This window comes from Myotis myotis, unplaced genomic scaffold (assembly GCF_014108235.1).
Source record: "Myotis myotis isolate mMyoMyo1 unplaced genomic scaffold, mMyoMyo1.p scaffold_m19_p_22, whole genome shotgun sequence".
Lineage (NCBI taxonomy): Eukaryota > Metazoa > Chordata > Mammalia > Chiroptera > Vespertilionidae > Myotis > Myotis myotis.
Genome location: NW_023416327.1, coordinates 7,284,859 through 7,308,798, shown reverse-complemented (window position 1 = coordinate 7,308,798; position 23,940 = coordinate 7,284,859). Strand labels below are relative to the sequence as shown.

The window sequence follows — 23,940 nt, the reverse complement described above, 5'->3', positions numbered from 1 at the left end:
GTGCTGCTTTAATTAAAGGCTCTTTCCTGACCCTCACAGCGTCCGACTGTCACTTCTGCGCCAGTTTCATAAATTCCACATTCCATAGCACAGTCAGGTGACTCCCCACAGCACCAGGGCAGCTCCGGGAGGGCCTCCGCAGGACGGGTTCTGGAGTGTGTGGAAAGTCCAGTGAGGGACCAGGCCATGGCCCACCTCTAGGGAACCAGCTTGCGTGTGGATTTGGAAAGGTGATTTCTGACAACCCCTCTCTGTCTTTGTCTGTCCATCTACGGTTTAAGGGTAGTGACTCACTGACACCCTCTCCAGGGCCATAGGTTTTTTGTGTGTGGCTTTGATTGCTGGTTTGTTTAAATAAAAAGAAAAGCCCAGAGATCCCTGGGTCTTATATGTGCTTTGTCCCTTTGGGCTGATGGCTAGTATGTGGTAGTATACAATTTTAGTAAGATGAAAATATTTAGACAACTTGGAAGGATTCTTGTATTTTAGATTCAGAAGAAGAAAGACAAATGGTTCCTTTGCCATTTCTACCACTGCAGCCGAACCTGAGTGAGTGCCATTCACAAACTATAAACCTGTGGGAAGTCCTGCATTTTCATCAGCCACTGGCATGGGGTAACACCAGAGGACAAGGCTCTGGGGAGCTGGGCGACCTTGAAAGATGCACAGGGTTCAGTCAGTTGGTGATGCTCAGAGATGTCAAAAATAGCAGCGATAAAGGACAGATGGTGAACTTGTCTTTATAGATTAGGCATTGGCACAGTAAATAGTACTTCATAAACCTTAAATATCTCGGTGGCCAGAAGACAGAGAAGAGGAAGAGAGGAGAAAGAAGAAGGAAAGATAAAGCCATCTAACATAGTTGATGGGCTGGAGTGTGAGGTTCAAGGTCAAGTTTGGGGTCAATGAAGATGGAAAACTAAATTGGAGAATAGTTTCAATCCTTAGGGCAAAATACCATACCTTAAAAATGCACATCTAATAAATACCTGGTATATAATTGCTATTTAAAGCCTGATTATGGCTATTTTGTTTCTAATATTTGTTTTTGAAAGAAATATTCTAATTATAATATAGACAAGCTCATTGTCTGTAGATTAATTCTTTAGTCTGTATATATTGTTGCTACTGATTAAGTATAGCAATGCTATGATAAGTTTTACCTCTCCCCATAATTACTGAATAGTGCGTATCAAAATTAAAATCAAATGCATTCTCCTGGGAGGAAGGTCAATTAGCTTGTGAAGCAGCAACTCACCACGTGACCTTGGGCAAGATGTCCTCATTTGTAACCTCACGGAGTTGGGTCAGAATATTTCTAGGGCTCCTCTGAGGGCTACCTTGACTGTAAGTTGTACGTGCATACTGTGAAGGTAAATTACCAACCACATTGCATCTCAATAAATTAAATGGATCACACACTCTTAGAAATTCTTAGTGAATAATTTCTGGGGTGATAAAGGGCTTTGACTCACAGGAAAGCATCTACAAAGTATACCAGCTAAGAATACGGCACCGCCTGCAAGTTAGTGCTCCCCGTCCCCTGAAACCCCCTGCCTCTTACAGGTGCCTGACTCACAGCTTCAAAAAAGCAAACTCAGTAGCTTTCTTCAGAATTCTGAAAACCCTCCACCCACACACAGGGAGATGGCTCGGGCGAAGCACGCAAGCAGCCCTGAGCGCAACACGACTACTTCCTTCGGAGCAAAGGGCTGCAAGACCTGCGGCGCTCCCTCCTGGGCTCAGCCGGCTGTCCGGCACCCGGGGCTGAGGCCTCTTCCCCACTCTCTTCTCCAGATCCACGCTCCTCATCCACGGTGTGGAACAGCGGTTTGGGCCTCAAAGTCCTTTTGCTCCGGCCAACATGCTCTTCTTGGCTTGGACTTGTTTGATAGCCAGAGCCGGACGGCTTCCCTCCTCTGTTTAAACTCTTCCTTGTGGTTATTTGTTGTGTCTGCGGTCTCTCTTGAAGCGAGCGTGTTGGAGAGTGTGCGTTGAACATGATGAAGGAGAGTTCCGAATCACTGCGGTCCGCATCTAGAAATCATGATGAGAAGAGGTCAGAGCAAGACCAGGTCAGAGAGGAGAGAGCATCCCGATGGCGAGAGCTCAGCGCAAAGCAGTCCTTTTGGAGGGTCCAGCTCGGACACTCACATTCTTATCGGCATGACCTTCCCCCCAGCCTGCTACCCCAGCGGGAGAGCAGGGCACAGTTGACCCTCGAGTAGCATGGGGATGAGGGGTACCAACTGCCTGCACAGTCCGAAGTCCAGGAACTGCGGTCTTACGTTAACGTTAGCTACAGGAAGTAAAATGCCGTTAAGAAAATCAAAGGAAGAGAAAATAAATCTACATAGTTATTTAAAAATCCACATATACTAGCAAGTGGACCCACACGGTTCAAACTTGAGTTGTTCAAGGATCAACTGGAGAAGCTGTATGTGCAGTGTCATAGACATGCGTATCAAGCTGGTCTCCTCCAGGCAAGTAGGGAGTGTTCTATACAAAATCAGAACAGTTGGTCCTTTGTGTTGTCAAAGACTGATGCTAAACTGAAGAGTACGTGGTAGTGCGATATGAAAATGACCGTCTTTAGCTAGGCTTGTTTTTTTAATCAGTGTTGCCAGAAAGCATTAAATTTGAGTTTCTTCCCTTTTAACCTTCAACTAGCCAATTTCAGAGAAACAGGGTCAAGGAGCGAGCATGTAGACAGCCATGTGTGGCAAAGCAACTATGACTAGATGCTCTCATTTCAAAAGAGGGAAGAAGAGGAACAGATCGCGGCTGGCACACAATGGCAATGACAATGAGGACATAGTCCATTTACTGGAAACATATTATGTGTCTGCCACTGCGCTAACCATCCTACACCTATTATGCCGTTGGATCCTTATTATAACCCTTTGTGATGAGAAAAAGTATGATGCTCATTTCATAGGTGAAGGTTTCAGAGGTTAAGTGACTTTCAGCATCACACAATGAAGGCAGGTCTGAGCAGAGCCTGTCTGGCTGTCCCCCCTCACCATTCTGTCACCTTACAATGTCACATGTGGGTCCGAACAGGAAAACCACTGGGGATCCATGCGACGTCCCCTCTTGGCTGCCCTCGCAAAGAGCGGCAGCGTGCCCAGGACATGGCCTTTCCTTTGCTGTGCACACATCCTCAAAGGGTATCTTTCACAAGATCTTTAATTCTTATTTTCTCAAAATTTTAACCTCAGACTTTTATTTTCCTTTAAATATCCTCCTGAGAATTGAGGTATTTTAAGGCCTTTTATTTAAACCTGAAATCAAGTTCTTCCTCCCACCTTCTTCTCCCTTCTAAAAAGCAAGACAAAAAGCAAAATCTCCAGAGCTAGAGCTAACAGAGCACACAAGCTTACACTTGACCAAGTGTGGTTAGCATAGGGGACATCACAAGATCTTAAAGTGCCCTGTTCAATGACGTTTTCCCCAAATGTGACCAATTTATCCTGAGACGGTCGCCTGGAAGCTGAGCGGGACAGAAAGCTGGAATCAATGCTTTGAATAAAGAAAATGCTGTATATACTAGAGGCCTGGTGCATGAAATTCATGAGGGGATGGAGGGGTCTCTCAGCCTGGCCTGCGCCCTCTTGCAGTTCGGGAGCCCTTGGAGGATGTCTGACTGATGGGGGAGTGGGCCTAAGCCAGCAGTAGGACATCCTTAGCGCTGCCATGGAGGTGGGAGAGGCTCCCGCACTGCTGCTGCACTCGCCAGCCATGAGCCCAGCTTCTGACTGAGCAGCACTCCCCCTGTGGGAGCACACTGACCACCAGGGGGCAGCTTCTACATTGAGTGTCTGCCCCCTGGTGGTCAGTGCATGTCATAGCTACCGGTTGTTCTGTCTTTTGGTTGATTTGCATATGAGCCTTTTATTATATAGGATGACTTGTTCATTTTTAATGACTGCTCTTTAATTTGTGCTCTACAATTGGCCTGGAACCAGAGATCCCCTTGATTCTTTGGTGCTTGGAACACTACCTAAACACCTAAGAAAACACAGCTGATGTGTCTGCCCCAGTGCCCAGCCTTCCTCTCTCTCCCCTCCCCACTCCCCTCTCCTGGCTTCCAACCACTCCTTTCTAGCATGTGCTTCCTCAGTGGGCAGCTTCTATTTGCCATCTCCTGACCACTGTCTGGTTGTCAGAAAGTGACTAGAAAGAGGCTTGGGCAGGTGACTTGCAACTTAAATCATGAGATCTGTCCAAAATGGGAGAAAGCAGTTCCTTGGAAAGTGGGGGTGGGGGGGTGGGGGGGTGGCAGAAGGAGAGTGGGGACAGCTCTCTGGCCCATTTGCACACCCATCCTCCCCACACCCAGGCAGCACAGTGCCAGGGGGAGGGCAGGGGGAGCAAAGTGCCAGGGGAGGGGATGGGAGGGAGAGCACAGTGCCAGGGGGGAGGGAGAGCATAGTGCCAGGGGAGGGTGGTGGAGAAGTCTCCTCAGCAGTAAGATGTGAACATCTGCTCTTCCGTCTGCCAGCACAGAGAGCCTCCCATCTGGACCTGTGCTGGGCGGGTCATGAAGGAGAAGCAAGGAAGGGCCTCTGCTCAGGGCCAGGCGAGCCTCCTGCTGGGATGAGAGGGGACCCCCAGGTGCAGACCAAGACCCAGGGCAGCCCTTCCCCACACCCGCCTCGTGTTTGGTCTGGTGTCAGTTGTGGTAAATACACATCACCTAGAATTTAGCATTTAGCCTTTTCCATTTTAACCAATTTTAGGTGCACAGCCTGCGGCACTGAGTCCCTTCTCTGCTCCACAGCCTTCTCCACTCCATCCAGCGCCCCTTCATCTCCCTGCCTGCACTGGTCGTTGGCAGTCTCGGGCATAGAAGGCTGTCCAGGCAGAACCTCTGTTCCTGTGGTACCAGGTGAGCCCCAACAGCAAAGGAGCCTGGGAAGAGGATGTGGAGACCCCTCAGACCAGCAGGGAGCTCCCAGACATCTAGAGCAAGGGCTGCTCTGCCTCTGGGAGACAAAGGGCGGGAGGAAGGAAGTGCTTTCCAAGCAGCGGCCTGGTTAGCCAGGGCGACTTGCTGGCTGGGGGCCCCTCTGGCTTCTGCCCTAAAGCCCCTCTGCCATTTCCTGACCTGGTTCGGCCCAGAAGGCCTTGAGGATTTCAGTAATGTGCCCAGATACACCCCGAGGACTGCCTCAGTCTCACCAGGATGATTATAATTCTTTAGGACGTGTTAAGGATAAGTCCCACTTCACTACTTTTCCTTCTCAGATTTCTAGGTGTACTGCAATTTCACTCACTTAAGGGAATGTAGAATCAGTTGAGCACATTTGAAAGAAAAAATCATTGGGATGAAGGCGTCATTTCATTTCTCAATCAGTTCACGGAGAACTGACGTTTCTGACGTGTTGTCTTCCTTTCCAAAAGCATCTCCGTCGGCCTGGCCAAGTCCTCTTTGACCCTCTCAGAGCGGCAGTCACGGTGGCTCATGCTTCCTGCACACTTACCAGCACGTGGTTCCCACCACAGTCCCAAGAGCTCGCCGTGAGCCGGCTGGCTTCACATGGGGCAGCACTCTGTGTGTGGAAAGTACGGCACCTCCCCTTCACAGAGAGGAGTGACAGCACGAGAGGTGGGTTGATGTTTTCCTCGTGGAAGTCCTATGCCCGTTCTCCCGGGATTCTATGATCTCACTGGAAGTGTGAGTGAGAGGGCTTTTAGGACACTGATTGCAAGGACATGCTCTTTTGACCTGGTCATCTGGTGAAGAATGTAAACACATTCCAAATGTTCAACAACCACACGTCTGGAATACGTTCCACTTTGTAAGGTGTAGTATTCCTTTAATGTTTTGCTACATTTTAAAAAATACATTGTTACTGATTTCAGAGAGGAAGGGAGAGGGAAAGAGGGCTAGAAACATCAATGATGAGAGAGAATCATTGATCGGCTGCCTCCTACACCTGCCCCCATCCCTCCTCGGGGATTGAGCCCACAACCCGGGCATGTGCCCTTGACCAGAATCAAACTTGGGCCAATGCTCTATCCACTGAGCCAAACCATCTAGGGCTGTTTGGCTGTATTTTGTGTACAATGCTTTACTTAAGGTTTGTGCATTAGTGCTCAGGAAAGCTGTTTCCTGCTGCCTTAGCAGGTGATATTGGGTTCATATCACCAGAAACGACTGTGAGACCTTCATGCCTTCTGTTCACTCTCACAACATAAACAGCACCGGACGAGTCAGAGAGGAAGGTCTTTAAAAGCAATCTATTATGTGCCCTGTAACTGGGCTCTTTTTGCTTGCTGTTGTTTTTGGAATAGCTTTCACAACATAAAATAGTACTAGTCACAAGACTGTGATCTGAGAGTACTGAACCAATGAGACGGAACGGAGAGCTCAAAACTCTCTCAGGATGAGTGAGTTTAGGACAACAAAGATGGCATTTCCTTTTAAAGGGAAAAATGGTGTGGGGACAGGAACAAAGCCATTTGAAAACAATCTCTACCTTAATCTACACAAAGATAAATCTCAGATGATCTGAAATTTATATGAGAAAGTCAAGCTATTAAAGTTCTAGATGAAAAATATTGGGTCTAGTCAAACCTTGGTCCTCAAACCAGGTTGTTTATAGAAATAAGGTCTCAAGTTGTGGAATTTCAGTTCTCTACCTCATAACCCTTTCTTGCTGATACAACAGCATGACAAAAAGTGTCCCACAGGCCACAAAAAAGGAGAGGATGTGAGTCAGTTTACCACTAAACCTTGTTTGTTATCTCAGGAAATTGTGCCATGAATATTTTTTAGGGGAGATGTGTGTGTGTGTGTGTGTGTGTGTGTGTGTGTGTGTGTGTGTGGAGGGGGGGGTTGCTTTTGTTGCTGATGAAATGGACAATTAGCACAATTTTAAAACATAAAGCGGCCATCAAGAGTGCTACTGAGGCTAAGGGTGTGAAAGAAGCCATGACCACAGGCAGTTGAAGCGGTAGGAAAACTGGCTGATTTGGGTGAAGGAAAAGCAGTTTGCCCGCGGCAGCATTTCCAGGCAGTGACATGTGACCAAGCGAAGATGCCCAGGGCTGCCCTGAAAGACACCGCTGGGACCAGTGCTGAAGGGGGTGGTTTGATAAATGTAAGAAAAGAAGTGTTTGTTCATAGGTTAAACAGTGCGTTAGACATGTACCGTATATAAGAAAGGTTAAAATGGAATCATTTGGGGGTCTGGAATGAGTTAATTCAATTTACATTATTTCTAATGGTAAAAAATGATTCAGTTTTCCAACAAATCACTTCTTGAACAGCCTTCCAGAATGAATGAAGTTTGAGAACCAAGGTTCTACTGTAAATCATTGTCTAATTTTTCTTTGGAAATCAAGTAAATTTGATTCATCAGAATCTGAATGGCAAGTGTGTCCAAAAACCAAAAGATAACTGTGAAACTTGAGGAAAAAGCATTAACAACAAATACGAGACAATAGGTGATGTCCTGGTTATATAATGTTCTTCAAATTCACTTAAGGAAACCAGCAACCAAATAGAAAACAATGGGCCAAGGAAACATAGAAACTTCCTCGAAAAAAAGACAGATGGCTCTAAAATTATGAAATGATGCTCAACCGCACTAAAATAAAAAAACTCATGAAAATTAAATTTTATCCTATCATATCATAGATTATTCAAAAGTTTGACAATAGCCAGTGATGGTAAAAGTGTTCAGCAATGACTTTTCTCACAGATGTTTGATGTACATAAATTTAAATATATATAATTTTTTACCCCAAATTTTTACTTCCAGGAAAAAGTACTAAGAAAATAACTGCATATTTGAGCAAAAATCCATCATAAATGGTCCAAGGCACTTATTATATATCATTGCTATATTCACAAAAAATTTGGAACTACCTTAAATATTTATCAATAAGGATTTAGCTAAATAAACCATGGTGCTCTTATATAATTCATTTTTATTAAGTCATTAAAAATGATCAAAAGGTTCATCTCTATTGACATGGGAAGTTGTCCACAACATATGGTTCAGTGAATTAGACAATTTATAAAAGTTACAAAACAATGCCTATTCTATGATTTTATGTATACAATGGTGCTGGTGGTTTGTGATTTTTGTTTTTGTGGTTTTTTTTTTTTTGTATCAGGTAAGGGTAGGGTCTGGATCAGGATGGTGTAGAGAGAATTATAGGACCCTGACCAGACTATCTATAGTGATTATATCTGGGTTTGGGGGTTTCAAGTACTTTTAACTTTCTTTTCATTCCTTTCAATACTGGTTGATTTTGTTTTTATATCAAGTAAGTTTTAAAATCAGAAATAAAAAGTTTAATTTTAAAGAATAATATATTCACTTTTCAAAGATTTAATTCTAAAATCCTATATATGCCCACCGGCATGGCTCAGTGGTTGAGCATCTACCAATGACCCGAGCGGTCATGGGTTCAATTCCCGGTCAGGGCACAAGCCCAGGTTTTGGGCTCGATCCCCAGTAGGGGGTGTGCAGGAGGCAGCCAATCAATGATTCTCTCTCATCATTGAATTTTTTATTTCTTGCTCCCTTTCCCTCTCTGAATTCAATACAAATATATAAAAAAATAAAGTCATATATGTTTAGGTTATTTGAATTTCAAATGTGATTTAAATTTTTGAAATTTTAGGAAAATTTAAATTGATATGCATGCGCGCGTGTGCGCACACGCGTACAGATATTACAAGGGAAATATTTAATCAGTAAATTTGATGAAATTATTTTAGTAAAATTTAACCAACTTTGGACAATTCTGGAAATTTTTAAACCATGGGTGACTGTGACTTTAAAAATGTGCCCATTTTTTGTTTTTCTAAGTCAGGGGTTAACAAATTAGGAGCCTTGGACTATATTCGGTCTGCTGCCTGTGAACTGAAAATGGTTGTTACATTTTTAAATGGCTGAAAAAATTAAAAGACTATTTCATGACAAATAAAATGATAGGAAATTCAAATTTCAGTGTCCATCAATTAATTTTTGAATTAGATTAATAAAAAAGTTTTTTTCTCTCTCTCTTTGTCACTCTCTCTCCCTCTTTTAGTTTCTAGAAGTACCTATATAATATTCTTGATTTTTCATTTTGGCCCCCAAGCCCCAAAATATATATCATCTGGCTCTTTACAGAAAAGAGGACCAGCAGCCAGACATGCAAGTCACCTTCGTGTGCAGCAGCCTCCCCGTCTCTCCTTGCTGGCTGAGGGTGGCTGTAGGGAAAGGAGAGGTAGCGGATGTTTTTGGCACCGGCCTGTAGGGAACAAGCAGAAATAAAAGCAGAGTTAGCTACTGCGATTGGAAGTTCCACGTGGCAAACAAAGTGAAGGACACAGACTTATACTGTGGCAGCTTTCTTGGATCATTGGCTTTCAGTTATTTTTGTCTTAAAAAACCCAGAATGCTTCAGCCTTTAATATGCTGTGTATTTGCTTTCCTTGTCATGATAAAATAGACCATTACAAATCTCTCAAAGTTATTCCCACAGCCTCATTGAGATTAGGGTGGAGAGGAGGGTCTACCCCAGACCCAACTGCATCACTGGTCGCTTTGATAGGGCCTCAAATAGAATAGCTCAGATGCACAGCGGGTAATATGGAAATGAGGTCCACGTGTCTTGGCTAAAACAACTTCTTCGCTGGGAGAGGTAAGCTTCCTAGAGCCAGGGGCACTGGTTCCCGAAGGTCAGGCTCCTTCAGTCCTGGCCGCCATGGAGTCCGGTCCAGACTCAGGGCACAGCACGTGCGCTGCAGTCACTTACCCTCCTGGAGGAGAGAGCCCTTGGTTCCTAAGGTCCTGGACTCCAAGAGGGGTACCTGAGCATGTGTCCTGCCCCCACTGCGTTTGCATCTCTCTGCCAACAAGGCAGTGGTGTTGTTTGTCTAAGTGTCAGTGGTAGTCACCCAGGAGGCCTTGTCCTGGGATGAGCCAGCTCTCAGGTGTGTCCACCTTACAGGCCACCCCTTACCGGCTTTCCCCATGGCAGGCTGTGGCCTTTCCTCACACTCTCGCGTAAGGTGTTCTGGCGACGGATCAGGATCTCTTTAGCCTGCTTCTCAGCTGCTCGGGGTTTGAGGCTGTATTTGTTATAGGACGGTGTCTGCAGGAAGAGGAACATCAAATACGAAAGGCATCTCCAGTTTAACTGTCAACCTCAGGAGGCCATAAAAATATCACAAACTGAGACTACTAGAGCAAGAAGACACCATGCAAGTCATCTGAGCATTTTCCTCAATTACAGGAGAGTAGGCTGTGGCCCCCAAAAGAAAAATTTGTGACGGAGGCCACCCCTATTGGGACTCCTGTGGTTGGAGTGGTGCCTCCTGGCTCACAGAGCAGTGCTCTCCACCTGTCCGGTCCCTCTGTTACCCTTGCAGGCACCCCCAATACTCACAGACTTGTGCTGCCCCATATACACACTTTCTTTCCTAGTGTTTTTTATACTAGGCCAGTGGTTACTGAATTTAATGAATCAGGAAAATGTCAGAACTATGTTGGGAATTTCTATAAGGTTGCTATTTTTTAATTTTGCCAACTAAAGATACATTTAAAAAATCAACCAAATACATCATCTCAGATAAAGAAACAGATCCAGAGACAGAGAAGCATCAACCAGACCATCAAACCTCAGAGGAGAGGCAGGGGAGGATAGGGGTAAGGGGGAGAGATCAACCAAAGGACTTGTATGCATGCATATAAGCCTAACCAATGGACACAGTCACCAGGGGGGAGTGAGGGCATGAGCGGGGGTGGGGTGGGGGGTCAATTCGGGGATGAGGACACATATGTAATACCTTAATCAATAAAGAAAATAAAAAAGAATAGTCCTTCAAATTGAATCAATTTAGCTTTATGAAAAATTACTTCCTTGTCCTTATCAAGGCCAGTAAAAACCTCTGTTGAACCATAGACCAACATCAGTCCTCAAATGTTTACAAAGTGCTTAACTGGAACTTCTTCTCTCCTTTCTTTTCACTCAAAGTTACCAGTGAATATCCTGTTTCCTGTGGGTTAGTAGGTTTCTTAAATAATAGGATCAGGACTGAAGATGCGATCACTCTTGGCTAACCAATGCTTTAACAGAATATTCAATTTAATAGCAAAAGAGCAAATGTCTATGTGCCAGGTGCCATGATAGACATGAAACTTAAAAATACAGTTAAGTTAGAATTATGATCTTCAAAGGCTTCTAGTCTACTGGGGGAGTTATACAAATAAGTATATACTGTTATGTGCTCAGGTAAGTGAGAAGATGTTGGGGTGTGCCAGGAGTATGGAGGACAGGCAAAAGGCAATCAGTTGTTTAGTGTTTCTATTTTAGTGTATATACATGCAGTTAAGTATATTTGTGGCCTTTATAATCTATTAACTAAATCACAGTTAATTAAGCCTCATAAAAGGGCAATTGTCTAAAAATAGTTTCATAAAAAAGGCATAGTTTGAGGGGGTGGGGTGGTCAAGGAAACAAAGGTGAGTTAGGAAAGCCAGCTTTCTCTTTATGCTGATGGGAGAACTTTGACAGCCACTCTTGACAAATTAACCAATCTGACAAGAACTTGTCCAAAAAGTTGAATTTTAAAGATAGTTTGAAATGTGGGTTTTTATCCACCATCACTAATGATGGACTTCAACCTAATTATCTATATTATAAAAACCCAGTGGCCCTAATGCTGTAACAACCAAAGACCGGTGGGGGTGGGTAGGGTGTGAGTGTGGCGGGACGTGTGCAGGTGGGCGGGGCCGCGTGATTTCACACCTGGGCTTCTAGTATCTTACATGTTGAGACATTAAGGAATGACATATAACACTATCATAAAATATTTTTAAAACTAGAGGCCCGGTGCACAAAAATTTGTGCACTTGGGGAGGTTGTTCAGCCCGGCCTGTGCCCTCTCTCAGTCTGGGACCCCTTGGGGGATCTCCACCTACTGGCTTAGGTTGCTCCCCAGGGGAATCAGGCCTAAACTGGCAGTCAGACATCCCTCTGGCAGCCTGGGACACCTCGGGGGATGTCCACTTGCCAGGGGGGAGCAGGCCTAAGCTGCAGTTGGACATCCTTAGCGCTGCTGAGGAGGTGGGAGAGGCTCCCGCCACCACCCCTGTGCTGGCAGCCATCAGCCTGGCTTGTGGCTGAACAGAGCTCCCCTTGTGGGTGCGCACTGACCACCAGTGGGCAGCTCCTGCATCGAGCTTCTTGCCCCCTGGTGGTCAGTGTGTGTCATAGTGACCAGTCACTCCCAGTCGTTCTGCTGTTAGGGTCAGTTTGCATATTACCCTTTTATTATATAGGATAGAGGCCTGGTACATGGGTGGGGGCCAGCTGGTTTGCCCTGAAGGGTGTCCCGGATCAGGGTGGGGGTCCCGCTGGGGTGCCTGGCCAGCCTGGGTGAGGGGCTGAGGGCTGTTTTCAGGCTTCCCACAGCCCCTTCAAGGTGGGGGAGTCCCGCTGGGGTGCCTGGCCACGTCTGGGTGAGGGGCTGATGGCTATTTTCAGGCTGGCCATGCCCCCCAGTGACCCAAGCTCCCAGCCTCTCCTTTTTTTTTGTTTTTTCTTTTTTTCTGGGATTTATTTATCTTCTATAATTGAAACTTTGTAGCCTTGACTGGAGCCCAGGGCCAGCCAGGGCAGGCAGGAAGCTTGGCTTCCCCCATCACTGGGGGCAACCTAAGCCTCCTGCTCGCTCCAGCTCTGTGGCTGTCGCCATCTGTGGCTGTCAGGTTAATTTGCATACTTGCTCCTGATTGGCTGGTGAGTGTGGCTTGAGCTTAGCTGAGGGATAGTTAATTTGCATGTTTCTCTTTTATTATATAGGACTAGGGGCCCGGTGCACAAAAATTTGTGCACTGGCGGGGGGGGGGGGTGGTGTCCCTCAGCCCCAATTGTGCCCTCTCACAGTCTGGGACCCCTCGGGAGATAATGACCTGCTGGCTTAGGCCTGCTCCTGGGTGGCAGAGGGCAGGCCCAATTCCTAGGTGCAGCCCCTGGTCGGCTCAGAGCAGGGCTGATTGGGGAGTTGGGGCACCGACCCCTGTCATGCACAGAGCAGGGCAGATTGGGAGGTTGCGATGCCACCCTCAATCATGCTGATTAGGGGGTTGGGGTGCCGTCCCCTGTCACACTCAAGGCAGGGTCAATGGGGAGGTTGTGGCGCCACCCTCTGTCACGCACAGAACAGGGCTGATCAGGGGGTTGGGGCGCTGCCCCCTGTCACACACAGAGCAGGGCCCATCAGGGGGGTTGGGGCTCCGTACCCTGTCACACACAGAGCAGGGCCGATCAGGGGGTTGGGGAGCTCCCTCCTGTCATGCACAGAGCAGGGCCAATCAGGGGGTTGGGGAGCTCCCCTCTGTTATGTACAGAGCAGGGCCAATAGGGGAGTTGGGGCACCACCCCCTGTCACACTCAGGGCAGGGCTGATGGGGAGGTTGCAGCTCCACCCCGTCACACACAGAGCAGGGCCGGTGGGGGGGTTGGGGAGCACCCCCCTATCAGGCACAGAGCAGGGCCAATCAGGGGGTTGGGGTGCCTTCCCCTGTCACGAACAGAGCAGGACAGATAGGGAGGTCGTGGCCTCGCCCCCTGTCACACACAGAGCCACAGGGCGATCAGGGGGTTTGGGTGCTGCCCCTTGTCATGCTGCTCCAGGGGCCAGGAGGCCTCGTGGCTCCGCTGATCCCAGTGCTGGGAGGCCTCACGGCTCCACTTGACACAGGGGCAGTGAGGCCTCACTGCTCCACTGATCCTGGTGCTGGGAGGCTCCGCTGATCCCGGTGCTGGGAGGCCTTGCGGCTCCGCTGATCCTGGGTTTGGGAGGCCTCGCAGCTCTGCTGATCCCAGGGCTGGGGGGCATATTACCCTTTTACTATATAGGATAGAGGCCTGGTGCATGGGTGGCGGCCGGATGGTTTGCTCTGAAGAGTGTCCTGGATCAGGGTGGGGGTCCCGCTTGGGTGCCTGGCCAGCCTGGATGAAGCGATGATGGCTGTTTTCATCTGGTCACACCCTCTTCAGGGTGGGGGTCCTTCTTGGGTGCCTGGCCAGTCTGGGTGAGGGGCTGAGGGCCATTTTCAGGCTGGCGAGTGACTGAAGCTCCCAACCCCTCCTTTTTTTCTTTTCTTTTTTTAATTCTGGGATTTATTTACCTTCTATGGCTGTCACTGGAACTGAGAGCCGGCTTTAGCTCTGAGGCTTGGCTCCAGCTCTGAGGCCTCAGCTGCTGAAAGCAGGTATCTGGTTTGTTTGGGTTCTATAATTGAAACTCTGTTGCAACTCCAGCTTGGCCAGCTGGCTGCTCAACCGGCTGACTGAAAGCATGGGGTTTGTTTAGCGTCTATACTTGCAACATAGTTGCTTAGAGTGCAAGCTCAGAGCCCAGCAGCGGCAGGCGGGGAACCTTGGCTTCCTCCTTCACTGGAGCAAGCAAGCCTCCTGTTCGCTTCAGCAGCCTGGCTGCTGGCCGCCATCTTGGCTGGCAGTTAATTTGCTAATCACCCTGATTAGCCAATGGGAAGCATGTTGGAGGTACGGTTAATTACCATGTTTGCCTATTATTAGATAGGATAAGCATCTAGAATACTAAGACAAACTTTTATAATTTTTTATCAATGTTAAATTCACACAAAACTGAACTCAGTGTGTGTGTGTTTACACACATATACATATATTTGTATACATATGTGTATGTACTAGTATATATATATGTATATATTGCTAGTAGGGTTTTCCTACACCTTGATTTGAGAGAAGGTTGTTCTTTAACAAAAATTCGAACACTTTTTTCTATTTTGCCTCATATCACATCACTCATGTGCTTGTCCAGTTTCCCTGTCTGCAGGGAGCATAGGAAGTCCTATGCATATAATGTATATTTAAGTTTTTCTCCTTTCCTTCCTCCTTTTCTGACTTTTAATGAGGAGTTGGTGACTGTTTAAAACCTGTATTTCCCACTGAAACTTGAGCTCTATGGGATAAAGATGTGCAATATAGATGTGCATATCATTGCTGAAGAGAACTGAAGCTAAATAAATTGAAACTATATCCTTTGAAAGTATATTGAGGAGTGACATCAGAGGAATGGCAGTGTGAGAGATCCCCCTGGCCTCTCCCCCTGAAGTTTCAACAATGTAACCAACTATAATTCAACAAAGAAGTCCCTACTCAATACAGAGGCATACCAGAGAGACCCACACACTGAACCATCTAAGGTGGGCAACTGGGAATAAACAGGGAGATGAGAAGGGAGGAAAGCACAGATGGTCGGCCGATGAGCCCTACAGCCAGGAGCTCTTGGCTGGGCCTGGAGAGGGGAGGAAGCCAGCAGTAGCAGGCACTTCCTTTGGATGGGAGGAACTGACAGCTGGGGGGAGAGGGGGGAGTGCAACAGGGCAAGTGAAGGGAACAGTGTTTGAACCAGCAGACATCTGACAGAGCACCTAGAGTGTTCACCTCAGGTGACTGGGGAGTCTGAGCCACTGGGCCCTATAGGACACCTACTACACAAGGCCACTCTATCAACTCAAGGAAACTTAGCAGCTCTACCCAATACATAGAAACAAATGCAATGAAGCAGCTAAAATGCAGAGACAAAGAAACATGTCACAAATGGAAGAAATGGAGGAAAGCAAACTACTGGATATAGACTTCTAAACCACAGTTATATGGTTACTCTAGAATCTTCTAGAAACCTCCAAGGGACTTAGTGAGACTTTCAAGGATCTTAGTGAGAATGCAAAAAAAAAAAAAAAAAAAAAAAAAAAAGGAAAAAGACCAGTCAGAAATTAAGCATACACTGACTGAAATTAAGAATAATATACAGGGATTCAACAGTAGACTAGAGGATCCCGAGAATCAAATCAACGATTTGAAATATGTGGAAGCAAAAAACACAAAACCAAAAGAGCAAAAAGAAAAAAGAATCCAAATATATGAAGATAGTGTAAGGAGCCTCTGGGACAACTTTAAGTGTACCAATGTTCGAGTTATGGGGGTGCCAGAAGAGAGAGAGAGAGAGAGAGAGAGAGAGAGAGAGAGAGAGAGAGATTGAAAACCTATTTGAATAAATAATGCCAGAAAACTTTCCCTACCTGGTGAAAGAAATAGATTTACAAGTCCAGGAAGTACAGAGAACCCCAAACAAGAGGAATCCAAAGAGGACCACACCAAGACACATCATAATTAAAATGCCAAGGGCAAAAGACAAAGAGAGAATCTTAAAAGCAGCAAGAGAAAAACAGTTACCTACAAGGGAGTACCTATAAGACTATCAGCTGACTTCTCAACAGAAACTCTGCAGGCCAGAAGGGAATGGCAAGAAATATTCAAAGTGATGAATAGCAAGGACCTACAACCAACAAAGCTATCATTTAGAATTGAAGGTCAGATAAAGAAAGATCACAGACAAGAAAAAGCTAAAGGAGCTCATCACCACCAAACCAGGATTATATGAAATGCTGAAGGGTATTCTTTAAGAAGAGGAGGAAGAAGAAAAACTTAAAGATAAAAAATATGAACAATAAAATGCCACCAAATACATATCTATCAACAATTGAATCTAAAAATCAAACAAATAAGAAATCTAATGAACAGAATAAACTGGTGAATAAAATAGGCATGGAAATGAAACAGAGTGACGATTCTCAGAGGGAAATGGGGTGGAGGGGGTAAGAAGAGATTAATCAAAGCCCTTATATGCATGTATGCATTACCTATGGACACAGACAATAGGGTGGCGAAGGCCTGGGGCAGGGTAGGGATCGGGTGGAGGGGAGCTATGGGGGGGAAGAAAGAGAGACATTTGTAATAATCTCAACAATAAAGATTTTTAAAAAATCCTTAATACATCAATAATTGCCCTAAATGTAAATAGTTTGAATTCACCAATAAAGAGGCAGAGTAGCAGAGTGAATAAAAACCAAACCCAACTATATGCTGCTACAAGACACACATCTAAGATGCAAAGACAAAGTTAGATTCAAAGTAAAGGGGTGGAAAATTATTCTCCAAGCAGATAACATTCAAGGAAAAGTGATGTAGCCATATTTATATCTGATGAAGAGAACAAAAATAACAGCAGACAAAGATGGGCATTTTATAATGATAAAGGGAACACTTCATCAAGAAAATATAACACTTCTTAATATATATGCACCCAACCAGGGAACACCATAATATATAAAACAGCTACCCACAGAACTAAAGGGACAATCAAAGCAAATTATAGTTGGGGACCTTCATGCTCCATTGATAGCTTTAGACAGATCAACCAAACAGAAAATCAATGAAGAAATATCAGCTTTAAATGAAACACTAGACCAAATAGACATGATTGACATTAACAGAACATTTCATCCCAGAACATCAGATTATCCATTCTTTTCCAGCACACATGGAACATTATCAAGGATAAACCATATGTTGGGTCACAAAACTAGCACAAATGCAAGAAGATTGAAATGATACCAAGCATATTCTCTAACCACAATGTCTTGAAATTAGAAATCAAACTGCAAAAAGGAAATAAGAAACCCACAAATATGTGGAGATTAAACAATGTACTACTAAAAACTGACTGAGTCAAAGAAGAAATAAAAGATGAGATCAAAAGATATATAGAGACAAATGAAAATGACAAAACAACATATCAAAACCTCTGGGATGCAGCAAAAGCAGTGATAAGAGGGAAATTTATATCATTACAAACCTATCTCAAGAAACAAGAGAAATCCCAAATAAACAACCTAACATCACATATTAAAGAATTAGAAAAAGAAAAACAAAAGCAACCCAAAGTTAGCAGAAGAAAAAAAATAATAAAATAGAGCAGAATTGAGTGAAATAGAGAAAAAAGGTCATACAAAAAATTAATAAAACAAAGAGCTGGTTCTTTGAAAAGATTAAAAAAATTGGCAAAACCCTGGCTAGACTCACGAAAGAAAAAAGGGAAAAGACCCATATAAACAAAATCAGAAATGAGAGAGAGGTCACCACAGACATCACAGACATAAAAAGATCATACTAGAACATTATGAAAGACTATATGCCACCAAATTCAATAACCTAGAAGAAATGGTAAGGTCCTAGAAATACATAACTTTCCTAGACTAAATCATGAAGAACTGGAAAATCTATGTAGACTGAGCAGCAGATGGCCTCACCAGTGAATTCTACCAAACTTTCAAAGAACATTTAAAACCCATCCTTCTCAGACTCTTTGAAAAATTGAATAAGAAGCAATACTTCCTAACACATTTTATGGGGTTAACATAACCCTGATACCAGATCCTGGCCAGGATAACACACACACAAAAAAACTACAGACAAATATCTCTGATAAACACAGATGCAAAAGTCCTAAGTAAAATACTAGCAAATAGAATATAACAGTGTATCAAAAAATAATACATCACAATCAAGTGAGATTCATTCCAGGGGCACAAGGATGGTTCAACATATACAAATCAATCAATGTAATACATCACATTAACAAAGAAAGAGTAAATATCATATGATTTTATCAATAGATACAGAAAAAGCATTTGATAAGATACAACATCCATTTATGATTAAAACAACCAATAAAATAGAAATAGAAGGAAAATACTTCAATGTAATAAAGACCATATAATCCTCAGCTAATATCATACTCAATGGTGAAAAACTGAAAGCTTTTCCTCTAAGATCAGGAACAAAACAATTTTGTCCACTCTCAACACTCTTATTTAACATAGTGCTGGAAGTCCTAGCCAGAGCAATGAGGCAAGGTAAATAAATAAAAGTTATCCAAATTGGGAAGAAAGAAGTAAAACTGTCATTTTTTGCAGATGACATGATTCTGTATATAGAAAACCCTAAAGAATCCACCAAACAACTATTAGAAACAATAAACAGATACAGTAAAGTTGCAGGATACAAAATCAATGTAAAAGAATCCATTGCTGCAGTACAACCATATGCTACAAGGTGCGCAATAACTGTTTGGTATTTTGATGCATATAAGAGAGCCCGAGCTAAAGTAAAATATCAAACAGGTGAAAAAGGTGTGAGGGTTCTGATTCGATCAGTAAAGCCATCTTATAGAGAGACTTTGATCCAGCAATACCCTCCTTCACCTCCAATGACTGTTGATGCTGTTTGTTAACTTGTGACTACAAATAAATAGGATAAAGAAAAATAGACAACCAGTTGGCATTCTAATAAGGAAACAGGAACAACCTTTTTGTGTTGCATCAGAAAGAAGATTTGATCGTGTGGCTTTGTACTGCATGACTGACTCCAAATCTGTGATTGCTTATGGAAGAATATAAGCTACCAGCTGAGAATGGTCTCTACACCTGGACATGATAAGTGCCCTAGGTAGCATTGTTTCCTTCTTACATTTTGTCAGATCTGCCATCTAGCTGAGTTCATTTAACCTATCCCTTTTTTTATATAGTCGTTTGAATTTGAAGTAATTTTTGTAAAATCAGGTACAATTTATCAAAACTGAATTGAGAAAAAATTACAGCATTGTCCCCCCAAATAGCATCAATCTATTTTTGTAAACCTCTTTGTACTATTAAATTTTGCCCTAAAAAAAGTCCATTGCCTTTTTGTATGCTAACAACAAAACTTCAGAACAAGAAATGAAAAAAAATTCCTTTTGCAATTGCAACCAAAGGAATAAAATACCTAGGAATAAACTTAACAAAGACATGAAAGGCCTATACACTGAAAATTACAAAGCATTATTAAAAGAGATTGAAAAAGACACAACAAAATGGAAAAATATTCTGTGTTCATGGATTGGAAGAATCAACATAGTTAAAATGGTCATATTACCCAAAGCAATATACAGATTTAATTCAATCTCCATCAAAATCCCAATGTCATTTTTTAAAGAAATAGAATAAGAAATTATCAGATTTGTATGGAACCACAAAAGACCCTGAATAGCCAATTCAATCCTGAGAAAAAAGTACAAAGCTGGAGGTATCAAATTAAAATATTACAGAGCTACAATAATCAAAACAGCACGGTATTGGCAGGGAAACAGACACATAGATCAATGGAACAGAATAGAGAGCGCAGCTATAAAACCACATGCATATGGACAGATAATTTTTGATAAAGGAGCCAGAAGCACACAATGGAGTAAAGATCGTCTCTTCAATAGATGGTGCTGGGGAAACTGGAAGGCCACATGCAAATGAATGAAGCTGGACTAGTTTGTCCCCAGGTACAAAAATTAATTCAAAATGGATCAAAGACTAAATATAAGACCCAAAACAATAAGTTACATAGAAGAAAATATAGGTACCAACCTTTTGGATCTTGGTCACAGAGAACATTTTATGAACTTGACCTCAAAGGCAAGGGAAGTAAAGGCAAAACTAAATGAATGGGACTGTGTCAAACTCAAAAGCTTCTGCACAGCAAAAGAAACTGACAACAAAACACAGAGGCAGCCACCAGATGGGAGATGATATTTGCAGACAGTAGCTCCGACAAAGGTTTAATTTCCAGAATATATAAAGAACTCATAACACTCAACACCAAACAACCCAATCAAAAAGATCATGAAAATACCATACACCTCTCCAAGAAGATATATGAACAGCCAATAGATATTTGAAAAGATGTTCAACCTCACTGGCCATTAGGGAAATGCAAATCAGAACTACATTGAGATACCACCTCACACCTGTTAGAGTGCCCTTATCAAGATAAGCAATGACAAGTGCTGGAGAGGCTGTGGAAAAGGGGACCTTCATTCACTGCTGATGGGAATGTAGATGGTACAGCCATTATGGAAAACAGGCTGGTAATTCCTCAAAAAATTAAGAATTTGACCCAGCAATCCCACTCCTGGGTGTATACCTGAACACCTCAAAATCATGCATTCGCAAAGATATATGCACCCCTGTGTTCACTGCAGCATTATTCATGGTGGCCAATACACGGAAACAACCAAAATGTCTTGCGATAGAGGACGTGGTCCATATACACCATGGAGCACTACTCAACCATAAGAAAGGATGAAATTGCACCATTGGCAACAACATGGATGGGCCTTGAGACCAGTATGCTGCATGAAATAAGGCAGCCAGGAAAAGCGAAGGACCGCATGATTCCACTCATATGTGGGATATAAATCTGAAACTCATGAACACAAGCAGCAGAGTGGCGGTCGCCAGAGGGAGGGGGGTTGGGAGTGAAGGGAGTCCTAATATATGGTGATGGAGGATCCAAGGTGGTGGCCGACAGGACAGCAGTGAGGAAGAGAGTGTGAGTGAGGGAGGGAGGGAGAGGGGAGTGTGTGGACATGTGGGGTGTGTGTGTGTGTGTGTGTGTGAGTGAGGGACAGCTATACTCCACAGGACTGTCGGGGGCTGGTGGACCAGGCTCCGCTAGCTGGGCAGCCTCTACTGCCGCTGAAATCTCTCCTGGAACAGCTGGCTCTGCCACAGAGACCGCGCCGTCTTGAAGGGGAGAGTGGCTGTGACTAGAAGCCCAGCCTCACCTCCAGCCGGGGAGACCTGGGACACCACCTGGGACCCTACAGCCACACCAGCCAGGGACCAGCTGCCTCTGCTGTGAACCCACGAACACCGAGACTCCAGCCTCCCTGGCCACAGGCTCCTAAAAAGTTTGTCTCGGGGGTGGTGGGGGGGGGGGTGGGGGGGGTGGGGGGGGATGGGGGAGACAAAATGGCAGCCAAATATGCGGTCGAGCTCTGCGCCTTCTCATAGAGCAGATAGAAGAAACAGCTGAATCGAATAACATCCACCCATAATTGGCAAATTAAACACAGCTGGAGAGACAATCCATGAACAGAAAGGTCAGAGGTCACCTAGAGAGCAGTGGGCCTGGGGATCTGAGCTGGAGGGAGAAGCGTGGGCAGCCTGGACTGCGCTGCACCAAATCTGCGTCCCTTGGGGACAGGGCAGTGCTTGATGTGGAAGGGGGTCCACAGGACTGCTGGCAGCCGGGACTCTAGACCTAAGCCCATAGCCATGGGAGGCTGCACCCAGAAAGGCAGCCTGAAGTTCTGCACTGGCCACGCCGTGCTGGAGGGAGAGAGATGGGCAGCGGCTGCTCTGTCTTTATATTTTCCTTGCTTTTACTCGCTAAACCCAGTGCATAAAGTCTTTCAATTACAAACACTCACCGAGGCTGTGGTGCAGCGGAAGGTGGTTTTGTGGAGGCTGGGGAGCAAAATAGGGAGAGATGATCAGGAAGCCAGCTCTGGGACAATCTGTCCCTCCAACCCTGAACAGACAGTTTGCTCCTAAAGACCAGGCCCCCTCTAGCAGCGCAGCCGCACCCAGCCTTGAGCTCAGCAGGGAAACAAAGATTCTAAATAATGGGATGAGGGGCCATTTGGTCCCAGAGACTAATACAGAAACACCGCCACCTAGAGGCCATGTCAGAAATAGATGCTTGTATAAATAGGACTGGAAGACAGAAAAACAAAGTGGGTAGGTTGATCCCACCTGCCTGAAACCAAGGTTGTGGCGTCTGACAAAGAGGAACAGTGGATTGCTGGGAACTTCAACATGGTGCTGACTACTTAACAGGAAACAGAAACATGGCAGGCAGAACAGTAGAGAGGGGTCTTAAACCAGCCCTCATAGGACATAAAAACTCAGCTGAAGCGAACAAACTTCACTATATCACATTTTATTTTTTATCTTTTACTTAAGAAACTAAAATTTTTTCTCTTTTCTTTTTTTTTATTTTTAAAATTATTTTTATTTATTATTATTACTAGAGGCCCAGTGTACAAAAATTTGTGCACTCTGGAGGGTCCCTAAGCCTGGCCTGCACCATCTTGCATTCCAGAGACTGAAGGGAGTGGGTCTAAGCCACAGTCTGGCCTCCCTCTGTGGGAGGCAACCAGCAGGCTGATTGGGGGATGGTGCCAGCCTTCAAGCAGCTGGCCCTGCCCCTGATTGCCCCACCTCCACAGCTTGTGGCCTCCCTCTGTGGTAGGCTACCTGTGGGCCTATTGCTGTCACCACCAGTGGCCTCCCTATGCCAGAGGCGACTGGCAGGGCGATTGGGGCATGGCGCCGGCTGGTGAGCGGCCGTCTGTCCCCTGATTGCTCCTCTGCTGCCAATGGTCACTGCTGCCCCCCCGATCATTGTTCCCTCCCTCTGCCTGCTGGCACCTGCCTTGGTGGCCTGGTGCTGCCCATTCATTGGCCCCACCCCCCACTGACCAGTTATTCTGCTGTTTGGTTGATTTGCATATTAGGCTTTTATTATGTAAGATTATTTTTTAATCTTTCATTTTTTATTATCTTTTTTTGATTAGTGTTCTACATTCTATTTTTATTTTTTATCATTATTTTACTCTATCTCAGTTTTTCCTTTATGCCAACCCTTTCTTCCATCCTTCTCCCTTTTTCATCCTGTTTCTCTCTGTTCCTGCTTTAATTTTTCTCTCTCTTTCTTTTTACTCCTTGTTATTAATTGATCTTCTTTATCTGCTTTATTGATGCATTACTATTGTAGTAGTCTCTGGTGGCTTACTCATATGTCTAATTTTCTCTCCCTTGCTCCAAGTCTACGCACACTTCTCTTTTCTCTTTCTTCGCTAGCCAATTTTTTTTGTTTGTTTGTTAGTATTTTTGTTTTTTTATTTTATGCTTTTGTTTTTCCTCTCCTCACTTGTTTTTTTCTGCTACTAATAGCTTAATTAGTTTCACTCACCAAACTCAGGCCTATATGCTGTCTACTCGATTCTTTTCCAAAAATAGATGAATATATAGATAGATAGATTACAGAAAGGGAAAATTTGTTTTGTTTTTTATTTTTATATAAATACATTTGCTTTTATATACATATTTAAATATATATTTTAATTATTATTATTTTTAACTAGACGCCTGGTGCACAAAATTTGTGCACTGAAGAGGGGGTGCCCCTCAGCCCAGCCTGCACCCTTTCCAATCT

At 44.4% G+C, this 23,940-nt stretch overlaps 1 protein-coding gene across 1 annotated transcript in view; it reads right to left on the bottom strand.

Annotated features, from left to right (window-relative positions):
* Positions 1-1,004: 1,004 nt before the first annotated feature.
* The window catches only part of SLC9A4 (solute carrier family 9 member A4), a 78,010-nt gene continuing 55,074 nt past the window's right edge, over positions 1,005-23,940 (bottom strand). Inside the window, exons 10-12 of the mRNA XM_036355534.1 lie at positions 9,973-10,104; positions 9,171-9,258; positions 1,005-2,037 (exon numbers count right to left, since the gene is read on the bottom strand). Of these exons, the coding sequence (XP_036211427.1) occupies positions 1,691-2,037; positions 9,171-9,258; positions 9,973-10,104 (567 nt within the window). The 3' untranslated portion in view covers positions 1,005-1,690. The remainder of the gene's footprint in view (positions 2,038-9,170; positions 9,259-9,972; positions 10,105-23,940) is intronic.